This window comes from Tenrec ecaudatus, chromosome 5 (genome assembly GCF_050624435.1).
Source record: "Tenrec ecaudatus isolate mTenEca1 chromosome 5, mTenEca1.hap1, whole genome shotgun sequence".
In the NCBI taxonomy this organism is placed as follows: domain Eukaryota; kingdom Metazoa; phylum Chordata; class Mammalia; order Afrosoricida; family Tenrecidae; genus Tenrec; species Tenrec ecaudatus.
In genome coordinates this window covers 115,176,518-115,188,641 of record NC_134534.1, presented here as the reverse complement: position 1 = coordinate 115,188,641, position 12,124 = coordinate 115,176,518, and the positions used below count along the sequence as shown (strand labels likewise).

General features: G+C 36.6%; 1 protein-coding gene across 6 annotated transcripts in view; it reads left to right on the top strand.

Annotated features, from left to right (window-relative positions):
• AGTPBP1 (ATP/GTP binding carboxypeptidase 1) overlaps positions 1-12,124 on the top strand; it is a 214,653-nt gene that overhangs the window by 141,197 nt on the left and 61,332 nt on the right. For 4 of the 6 annotated variants that reach the window (XM_075549854.1, XM_075549852.1, XM_075549856.1 and 1 more), the window contains exons 22-25: positions 1,147-1,276; positions 3,440-3,571; positions 7,006-7,182; positions 11,949-12,109. In XM_075549854.1, coding sequence (XP_075405969.1) covers positions 1,147-1,276; positions 3,440-3,571; positions 7,006-7,182; positions 11,949-12,109 — 600 coding nt within the window. The remainder of the gene's footprint in view (positions 1-1,146; positions 1,277-3,439; positions 3,572-7,005; positions 7,183-11,948; positions 12,110-12,124) is intronic. The other 2 variants (XM_075549853.1, XM_075549857.1) reach the window with 1 other exon arrangement.

Sequence of the window (12,124 nt, the reverse complement as noted above, 5' to 3'; positions counted from 1 at the left end):
TCAAAGATATAAGACTATTAATACTAGTATTTACCAAATAATCTTTACCAAAGAAGATCACTAGATCTTTCTCTTAGAGAATGACTGGATAGGTTTGAACTGCCAACCTTTTAGCTAATAGGCAAGCATTTAACCATGATATCATCTGGGTTCTTTCTGGGATATTTTTGAAGTAGAGGGATGTATAGTTTGTACAATTCATTTGTTTCTAGCAATTGGATAACGTCTTCAGAAAGCTTCTGAAAGCTCAGTTTTAGCCTAGTTGCCATGAACATGCCCAAAGATATAGAATTAGCATAAATATTTGTTACATTTTAGGAAATAATTAAATTTTTAACAAGTGGAATAATTTATTTTTAGTTTAATAATATGGCGGTTAAACAAGTTCTTAATATCTGATTTTAATTAAAAATACGTTTTTGCCAGTTAGAATTCTGTTTATACTTATGTTATATGTTATTATGTTCTGATTTTCATAGGCCATTTTGATGTAATAGCTGAACAATCAAGATATACATTGTTAACACAGTAAAACCTACAAAAGCTACCACCTGTGTAAAGTTAGAGATGAAAAACTGTCAATGATGAAAACCGGTTAGAGATGAAAAACTCAAATACTCCGTATAAACTCGAGTATAAGCCGACCCGAATATCAGCCTAGGCACCTAATTTTTCCACAAAAGCCGCATAAAAAATGTGCTGAAGAACTCGGCTTATACACTTGTATATACGGTAAGTATTTCCCACTAATACAGAACAGTAGAAAAATGAGAGGCAGAAAACATTAAAGACCAGGACAGTATGGATCTCACAGGTGCCACTGCATGACACACAATTATTGTGTAATCAAATGGAAAATAAAGCCATTAATATATCTTATAATGTAACAAAGCCCTTGTATTGAGAGATAATTTTCCTATAGTTTGGAAAATTCCACCTGTTCATCTGAATACTTACCATAGTGGAAGGTATATAACATTAAGTTTTGCCCAGAGCAAGATGCTCACTAAATTATACATTCAGTCACACCCGCCACCCATTCCTTTTTGAAAGTATGGAATAGAATCATAAAATCAAACCAGGAGCTTCCATAATGATTTATTGGTACCAGTGTGTTTCTATCATTGTATCTTTCTATATATGCAGCCACCGTTGTTCTTTAAGTGGAGAAGATTTGAACAGACAGTGGCAAAGTCCAAATCCAGATTTACATCCAACTATTTACCATGCAAAGGGGCTGCTTCAGTACCTGGCTGCAGTGAAGCGTTTACCCTTGGTGAGTGGCATACATGTTTTTACTCTGCATGCTCAAATAAATGTTTTTGTTGATTAACGTCTTTGTATTTGTTTCTGGTTATAAAAGCTAATAGTTACAAATAATTGTTTCCAATGGTTGTGTTTTAATTAGAGTGTCATATTAGCACCCACTTTAGAATCCTATACAAGGAGGTTACCCTCCAAAAAATTCCCGTTTTTTCCCCCAAAGCTATGTATTTAGATTTTTTTTAACAATTTATTGGGGCTCATACAACTCTTATCACAGTTCATACATATACATACATCAATTGTTTAAAGCACATCTGTACAGTCTTTGCCCTAATCATTTTTTTCTCCTCTTTTCTTTTTTTACATTTTATTAGGGACTCATACAACTCTTATTGTATTTAGAATTTTTACAAGGCAACCTTATAGCCTTCAAAGTACTCTCCATGACAATACATTTGTGAAATCTGCAATTCCATTTTTAGAAACAGTTTTCATTCTCAGCTGTCTGGATGGCTGACAGCTCCTCCCTCGTGTTTCTCTTGACCTCTTTTAAGTAGTCAAGTAGCTGTCCTGTTGTGTCCCTCTGCAGTTACGGAAACAAAAATAAGTTTCACGGAACGAGGTCAGGTGAATAAGGTCCTGGGGCAAGAGAGCTATATTATTACTTCATCAAAAACTACCACACTGAGATGGCCGTGTGAGCAGGTGCATTGTCATGTTGGCAAAACCAGTCCCTTGTCTGCCACAAACTAGCCTTTTTTTGTCCCACACTGTTACACAATCTTCAGCTGGATTAACAGTCTGATTGGTGAAACGAACTCTAAATTCACCACAAGTCAACATTTTCGTCCCTTTGGGAAGTTGACAGACATCCAGAATGAGGGACCTTTTACCTTTTTTGAAATGAGAAAAAACACTTGTACACTTTTAAGTTCTTTCCATAGTACAGTCCTTAGAAGCTATAGTAAATATCACAACAGTTTCTGCAGCATTTTTTTCAGAGCAGGAAACAAAATTTCACAGCCACAGGCTGCTCTCTTAATTTGGCCACCACAAAAAACAGGGTTTCGAGTGAAACTGCCTTTACGAAAGAATTTACTGTGACCAGAGTGAGCCTTCCGAGGTGACACCACTGGGTACACTAGCTCAGCATGAGTTGCTCGATGCTCCGCTAGTGGGAAAAATGCAAACTAAGAACACTTTGCTTGTCCAGTGCAATTCCGGGGTCTTGGGGGGTACCCCCTTGTATACAATATTATTATTTCATCAGTTTTAATATGTAATAACTCATAAACCCATATTTTCTACTCTTGTAAAGATGTACAGTCCTAGAAACCCACAGAGACAGTTCCCCTTTATCAGTGTCATTACGAAGGGGAATTGACTTGGTGGCAATGGGTTTGGTTTTGGCTAATCTCCTGGTAACATTTGGCTGTGAAATTTAGGTTTCTAATTTCACAGGTTGAACAGCACTGACACCAACACTATCTCACGACATCTTAAATTCTCAAATGTTTAGGAGTATAAGCCTGAGCTTTCAGCCTGCCTTCAGGCTGTTAAATTTCCAAGCAACTCATGGGCAATGTAGTATTAGGCATGGTGTGAATCTATCCTAGACACTTTATCTGCTTCTTATGTTTCAGCAGATTTGTATTTAGAATGTTCTCTTTATGTTCAAATTAGCTAACTTTCCTTTGGGAAGTTTGTAAAAGGTTGTAGAGAGATGAAATTGATACGTCTGCCCTTTGTTTTTCATTTTTAAAGTGCTTTGAAAAATTAGTTTCAGTCATGCCTTTTTGTGTTTCTCATAGAAATGTTTTTGTGTTCTTGAAATAAGGTAAATGTTTTGACAATATCTGGGGGGCAGTGATGGCTACAGTTGTACTTTGAGCCCTAACTATGTTATTTTCTAAATGTTGAATGATAGCTACAAAAGAAAGAGAGATAAACTCCTGCCTTGGTGCATGCAGGACTTTCAAAGGATGTAGCTATTCTAGAATTAATCATAGATCCATTCCAGAACTCTTTAATTTATTGTACTTCTTAAGAGATAATTGTGTTTTAAAAATGGGCTCTGGAACAGACCTGCTTGTGGGCTGTTTGCTAATGAGCTTATCATGGTAATGTGTAAATTGATGTCTTTAATTTTTAAGATTGTCATTATCTCTTCAAGGTTTATTGTGATTATCATGGCCACTCTCGAAAGAAAAATGTATTTATGTATGGCTGCAGCATCAAAGAGACAGTGTGGCACACCAGTGACAATGCGACTTCGTGTGATGTCGTGGAAGACACGGGATACCGGGTAACTACAAATAGTCCATCAGGTTCTGAAGTTTAAAAATGTGTAGGATGACAGGGACTAATTGAGCATATGCAAACTACCCAGATTCAATAAATGTTACCATTTTATCATTGTCCTTCAGATGCTCGTTTAAAAGTGTCTTCTAAAAAAAAAAAACAAAAACAAAAAAAAGTGTCTTCTAGAGATGTTGACTTCTACCATTAAAATTTTTATCTGTTTAGAATTATTTTTGTGTGAGATTTAGCCAACTAATTCTGTTTTCTGTGGGTAATCAAGTGCCATTTGTTAGTGTGTCCATCTTCTGCCAATTTTATTTTTTTGTTTTCCATCCAGATATTTTATTTTTTAACAGTTTTATTGGTCCATACTTCACATAGCATACATTTCAATAGTTCAGTCATTCAATCACATCAAGGAGAATTCTACAATCATTACCATATCAATTTTAGAACATCCCTCCCATCCCGCATGGTTAAATTGCCTTTAAAATGAGTTGTGCAATCATAGTCAGTTCTAGAGCTCTCTCCCCACTCCAGAAACTCCCTTTCCCTCCCTATCACCCACTCCCCACCCCACATCCCCATCAACCCTTGTTTCAGTTATTATCACTATGCATCTACTCCGCTTGTGGGTCACAAACCCACAGGAACCCACAGAAACCCAACAGAAACAATAAAAACCAAATTCGAGATAAGGTGATATGGATAAAATAATAATATAAAGAGTAAAATACAAATAATGAGTAAGATTTCTGCCAATTTTATAAAGTTGTCTATTTGTCATGTTTCTATGTGTTCAGCTTTGTTTTGGGGCTCTCAGGTTTTATAGTTACTGTTTTTCCTTTCTCTTTGCCTACCACATTATTTAATTATTGTGTACTTACAGGTATTGATATCTGTTAAGGTAAATTTTTCTTTAAACAATTACCTTGACTTGTTTCCATTATTCTTTCTTGTGGATTTTAGAATTAGTCTGTGGATAAACTTTTCTGAAATTGGGTTCAAGTAAATCTGAAAACATTATTATATTTGGTATTGCTTTCTAGAACATTGCGTATCTATATCCATTTTGGTTTTTATATTTTTCATAAAGTTAAGAAAAAAAACTTTGGAGCTGGTATTTTGTTAGATTTATTCTGAATGACTATAGATTTTATTATAATTGTGGATGGAATTTTTCCCCCCCATTTGCCTGCCTTCTCTCCCAAATTGATTGTTGATGGTACATAAGAAAACTATTAAAATGTTTTTAAAAAATTAAAAAAAGAAAACTGTTGACTTCACTCAGGAGAAGTTTCTCTCAGTTTTCATATTCTTCTACAAAGGATTATCCATGAAAGGGGCATCAGATATTTCAACAACATCACTGAAAAATTTAAAAAGCTTATTGGACAAATGATGAACTTTCCAACCTATAATTTTGTACCCATCCTGTCTATTAATTGTGAACGTAGAAAAAGGATGTTCTTAGACATGGAAAGTCTCAAGAAATTCCCCTCCCACATCATCTTTCTCTGGGGTACTTGGGAAGATGCGCATCACCAAAACAGGAATACTGTGGGAAAGGGACAGTACATTTAAGAGAAACAAAGCCTAGAATGAAAGTCAAAGCCGAGCCCAGGAATATGTGTAAAATGCCCACTGTTTAGCTACTGACCTTCGTGAGTTTACTCTCCTAGGTCTTCCCACAGTCATTGAAGAAAACAAAGGAGCAGACCTCATGACAGAGTACTGGTTTCAGACTCAAAGAATGTAAGAAAGCAGACAGGAGCGTGTTAGCGTGCTGCCCGGTGTGGACCGTGCTGCCACCAGGCCTTTACTTTGTCATTCTGCTTTTGATCATGTTTCCCTCATTCCCACTCTTCAGGGGATATTAACATAGCTCCCTGGGATAAAGCCATACTATATTTTTGCCAGGATTTTTAACATTTGTATTCTAGCTTTCTGTGTTGTTATTTAATGAATACCTTTTTAAAATACTAGATAATCAACTCCACATGACTAGCAAGTATGCTTGCTCACTTTTTGGGAACACTACTACAGTGCAGCTGGTGATCGGATTCGTCACAAAACCAGTCTGTAGATTTAATTCCTACTTCCGGCGCCAACATGCATGTCCGAGTAGAACTGCGCTCCATCAGGTTTTCAATGGAAGGGACCTTGCAGAAGTAGAGAGCCAGGTCTCCCCTCGCTGTGGACATAAACCTCCAACCAAGCACTTAGCCATTTTGCCACTGCATGCTCAATAAACATTGAATGTTGAGTGGATGGATATGGGAAGTGAAATACAGGGCATATTCTTCCCATTGTAAAACATGAAATTAACACGTCCTTGTTCTCGAATTTCTTCATGAATACCTTTATCTTATTATCTATCATGTTAATGCCCTGAATTTTGATGTGAAGGGAAACAAAACAATGCTGTAGGTCAAAGATAGCGATGAAGTTCTTTCCAAAGTATATTTTCAGGATGTTGATAGGTGTTCCATGACTCTTCCTCCTCTTCCCCTCTGGGGGGTGGGTGTGGGTATGGGTGGATTGGATCAAAGCTTATAGTCTGCTAAGTCGTATCTAGCTCACTGCAGTAGACATTTCTTCCTTAACTTTTTGCTACCAATGTGAGTCAACAACCGACTTAATAGTGCACACACACATGCATATGTACGCACACACACAGAAACACAATATAGACTAGCAGAATTTGAGTAGTTAACACTTGACTGATATTTTTGACTGTTTCACATGTTTATGTTGTTCCCATATCAAGATAGTATTATCTATACTAGATGCCTCTTTTTTTAAAAAAACATTTTATTAGGGGCTCATACAACTCTTATCACAACCCATACATATGCATACATCAATTGCATAAAGCACATCTGTACATCCTTTGCCCTAATCATTTTCAAAGCATTTGCTTCCACTTAAGCCCTTTGCATCAGGTCCTCTTTTTCCCCCCTCCATCCCCGTTCCCCCCTCCCTCATGAGCCCTTGATAATTTATAGATTATTATTTTGCCTCTAATTGTGTAACCATACCACTGGATCTGTTAATCTCTTGAAAGTCTAGCTGCAGCTTGATTTTCAAACTATTTTTGGGGAGTCGTTGTTAGGTGCCATTAAGTCAGTTCTGATCCATCGCGAACCTGTGTTTAGCAGAAGAAAACCCTACTGGGCCCTGTGCCATCCTCACCGCTGTTCTTATGTTTGAGCCCTTTGATTTGGACCAGTTCCAACTATTTCCAGCAGAAAATTCTGTTCAGTAAGAGACTCATTTAATGTTATGAATAGCTGAGATTGTAGCAGGAACATCTACATGGCCTTGCTCTCGTCATGTTTTTATTCTAAAAATGAAGAAAACAAAAGCAACACCACCAACAAAAAACCAAGCCAACACCTATTGACTGATTGTATTATTCTTGTTTGTTTTTCACAGACTTTGCCTAAAATATTGAGCCATATTGCCCCGGCATTTTGTATGAGCAGCTGTAGTTTTGTAGTTGAGAAATCGAAAGAATCAACAGCACGAGTTGTAGTCTGGAGGGAAATAGGCGTGCAGAGAAGCTATACCATGGAAAGTACTTTGTGCGGCTGCGATCAGGGAAAATATAAGGTAAAGCATCTCCTGATTTTCCTTCCGTATGCATTATAATAGTTTCAGGTATGTGATAAATGATAGATTTATAATGTTGAGTTATATATAATTTGCAGTTACAGAGTTGAGTCATAGGCCATCTTTTTTTTTAAACATTTTATTAGGGACTCATACAACTCTTATCACAATCCATACATATACATACATCAATTGTATAAAGCACATCTGTACATTCGTTGCCCTAATCATTTTCAAAGCATCTGTTCTCCGCGTTAGGCCTTTGCATCAGGTCCTTCCCCCCCACCCCTCCACGCTCCCCGCCTCCCTCATGAGCCCTTGATCATTTATAAATTATTATTTTGTCATATCTTGCCCTATCCGGCATCTCCCTTCACCTCCTTTTCTGTTGTCCGTCCCCCAGGGAGGAGGTCACATGTAGATCCTTGTAATCGGTTCCCTCTTTCCAACCCACTCACCCTGTACCCTCCCAGTATCGCCCCTTACACCCCTGGTCCTGAAGGTATCATCCACCCTGGATTCCCTGTGCCTCCAGCTCCTATCTGCACCAGTGTACAACCTCTACTCTATCCAGACTTGCAAGGTAGACTTCGGATCATGGTAGTGGGGGGGGGCGGGGGCGGGGGGGAGGAAGCATTTAGGAAGAACCAACAGTTTTCTTTGTGAAATTAACTTACTTAAGGTCCTTAGAGACTTCTTGGTCATTTGAGCATATTTGGTCATTTGAGCATAATTTTTAGAAAGCATGTTGTTATACATGTTTAATTACTATAGAGTATATAATTAGATGTGCAAATAGAGCATTATTAATGAATTTTTAAACATTTTATATACTAGATGCCAGTATATGTGCATTTAAAAACAAATTTATTTTTAAAGCAGCTTGTTTGATACATTTAGGTATTCTTTATGTGTGCTTTTAAAATACATACCATCACTACATTTTTTTGTTGTTGTTCACTAAAACTACTCTTCTTGATCATTGACTTTCAGTAGAACAACTAGAGTTTAAACTTTACTTCTGAACCTATAAACTGATTTTGAGTATTTATTTTTAAACATTGAAGGAGCTCACGGGCAATGAGTTTGACTTTAATAGACTTTAGTAAACCTGACGATATATTTATTTCTCTGGCTATGCTACTTAAAAGATTTTTAGATTATATATTAATTATTACACTTGTTTTGTTTTGCTTGCATGTTTGCTATAGGGGAACAGGATACTGAATCTAATAATGATTTATTATTACTAAAAAATAGTTAATTTTGTATTTAGAAAGGGTTAAAAATGTCCTAATGGGTTTGTAGGTAGAAATGTAAACATTTGATAATTAATGCTTAAAATTATTAGTTGAGAGCCTAACAACTTTTCCAAACTGTAATACACTGGAAGAAATTTGTATAGCTTTTGCAAGTGATGTTCAAACTTTCAGGGCCCTGTTTAACTAGAACATTTTACTTTTTGAGTGATTGGCTTTTAAATTTGAAATTGATGAAAGTTTAATAATTGTTGAAAATGTGCTATCTTTTTGAGCCTTCTTCAACTACTGTGGAACAGTGACTTCTAGTCTACCAAGGGCAGGATAGTGGTGACAGAGAAAATGCAGCCTCAGCAGCACCCTTACCTCCCAATCACAGCCCTTATGACCTTCGGGGACAGCTTTTGTCAAAGGCCTCACATTCCACAAATGTGTGGGTAGAAAGAAACGTTGAGACTCACTTTTATGTAAGAATTTGTGTCTCCTAGGGAAAAAACCTTTGTGCTACATGATTTTTGGAAGCACATTCTTTGGAATTAAATGATTTCCTAAAGAGGAAATGTATGCGGTTAGGAAAAGGTGATCAAAAGCATCATTGTAAAAATTAGCCTCTGGTCAGTGGGCCAGGAAGTACCTAATTTTTTGTTATTTTACAAATCACATGTGAACGATCTGTGTTTTTTTGCCAACCTCACCCCGAACAATTTTTATAAGCACTTTTGCAAATTTGTGACAACAATACAAAATCAGAGTGTTATGAAAAGAAAATACCTTATGAAACCAGGGAGGGTATGGTTGGGGAACGACAAAAGAGCATGCCAGTATTTGTGTATGAACAAGGTAGACAGGTAGGTTGGGATATGAATGCACCTTGAAATCATCTGTAGTGCTTTCTTATTGTATGTAGATTCCACTGATAGACTTTTATTGTATTTTTAAAATATTCTATGTGTGTTTTGATAACTTGCGTGGTCATGAAAGGACCAAAAAAATTAAAATAGGTAAATTATATTTGTTTAAACCTATGAACTTTAAAAAACGAAATGGATCTCCAATTTTCATTTCTTCCATGTGGTTTAGTTGAGCATACATTGATTTAATAAACACTTTTAAAACTAGTTAATGCTACTGGATTGTATAAGCCTAATAATATTTTAAGAATCCCTTCTCTTTAATTTTCAAGAGCGTTACTGAACTTTAGGCTGTAGGTAGGGCTTATTTTTATTTCCTAACCTCGTTCAGAAACATGCAACACTTATTAAACATTTTAAATAAAGAAGCAAAATACCCCCTGGAATATTTGGGACATTGCAAAGTCTTCATTTAAACACAGAAATTGTTATTACAAAGGCCAGTGGTCTTTTTGGAGGGTAGGCATAGCAGTATCTATGTTTCATGTGTACAAAGGCCAGTGGTCTTTTTGGAGGGTAAGCATAGCAGTATCTATGTTTCATGTGGACAAAGGCCAGTGGTCTTTTTGGAGGGTAAGCATAGCAGTATCTATGTTTCATGTGGTAGTGCTCGTATTCTGTGTGCCCAAGGAGCGTCTTTGGTCTAATCATTGGAAAGCTGGTGTAGCACTCCTTCGCTGTGTGTGCTTTCTTTCCGCAACCTTTGTTAGTAGGGTTTTACTTACTATAGAGATCCATTTGTTCCTGAAAATTAATTGACAAGCACTATTAAGGTAAGTCAAAAGTATTGCTACAAAACCATAGAAACCTTTATTAAGCAAACAAAAAAAAAAAAACCCTCCAGCAAAACGTGAAGCTCTAGTTTCTTGCTCTATCCTCCATCTAGGTGTGTACACTCCTGAGGGCCGTTGTTTCCATCACTCTGACCCTTCCCTGCAGAGTTCTGTACTGTTCAGTGTATACCACATCGAGAAAGCAGTTTAGGCACCAAGGGACAAACATTGTGTTCCTTGTCAATATCTTTTGAGTTTTGAAAACAAAAGAAGTCTGAAAGGGAAAGATCAGACTGTAGTGTGGGTTTGGTAAGGTTTCCCAATTAAATTTCTGTAGGACAGCTCTTGCTGCCCGTGAAAAACAAGCAGGTGCATTTTCATAATGGAAACCAATTTCTTGGGGTAACATTTATGGATTTTTTCCCCTCACCAATGTAGCTTTACATTTTCCTAAAATTTCTTCATAGTAACTCCCCACAATCACCCTCTATTCTTCTAGAAAACACATCAAGGTTACCCTTTCAGAATTTCAGCGCACTTGCCTTAACCTGAGCTGACTTCTCTGCCTTGAAGTTAACTAGCCCAACAGATCCCATTGGAAGATACTGCTTCGACTGCACCATTTTTTGAAGGCACCTTAATGAGACTAAGACAAGTGTTTTACTGAGATTACTTGTTTGCAGCCATCCATGTTTGGTTTGGAATAAATTGTGAACATATGTACTGGAAGTCAGTGGCAATACTTTTTGACCCTTACCCTTGTATTTTGATTTACAGCCTTTTTAATGGTTGTATTTGATAACATTTAATTTTTCATAAACTAACTTAGATTGTTTTTTAAGCTACCCTGGTTGTACAATGGCTAAGCTCTTGGCTCCTAACTGAAAAGTTCATCGTTCTACAAACTACCCAACCGGACACTCTGCTGGAGTAAAATCCTGAGCATCTGTTCCTATAAGGAGTACAGCTCAAGAAGTTTCTATAAGTTGAAAATCAATCTAGCAGCACATAACAACAAAAACCTACTGTTTATTGCTTTAAAAAGGAATAAGGGGGTTGTAATAAATTCTTTTTGCTGTAGTCTCAATTGACATGGAACTTAATTTACTGCTATTTATTTCAGTTACGTATTTGTTTAGTTATTTTTTTGAAATGTGAATATTCAAAATTAGCTTTGTTGCCTTATTTTTCACTTACTCTTTTATCATGCAGTAAAAATATATAAGGTAATATCCAAGTATATATTCTGGAGCCTTATTTTTATCATTCCAAGTGGTAGACTGCAGTATATTGTCCTACTAACAGACTCTGATTGAAATGGTTTTGCCCATGAACCCCAGGAGGAACATAATCATAAAATGTTCATCTTTTTTTTCCTTCCCTCCTAGAGTGTTAGTGACCAAAGCTGGTATTACACTTAATGAGAGTAGACATTTAAAAAAATCCCTTTTAGTGCACGTCATTTCTTTTGTGACTTCTCTCATTGTCATGAGTCCATGCTGACTCCTAGCAACCCCAGTGGGTTTCCAAAACCGTAACTATTTATGGGAGTAGAAAGCCCAGTCCTTCTCATGCAGTTTGAAACTGGTGATTTCAAACTGCCAACTTTGTGGATCACAGCTCATCCTGTAACCACTATACCACCAGGGCTCCTTCTTTGAATAATTTTACCTTGTTAAGAAATTATTCTTGCCAAAGTTCAGTCTTATACAAAACAGCTTTCTATTTTATTAATATAGTTATAAATCTCTTATAATTTTAATGTGATGTAGTTAAAGGACTATAAACTTTTTAGTTATATTGTAATAATGCTTTGTTTATAGAGTTTACAGATTAGTACTCGAGAATTGGAAGAGATGGGAGCAAAATTCTGTGTTGGTTTATTGCGTTTGAAAAGACTGACATCCCCCTTGGAATATAATCTGCCTTCTAACCTTCTTGACTTTGAAAATGACTTGATTGAATCAAGCTGCAAAGTAACTAGGTAGGATAATCTTGC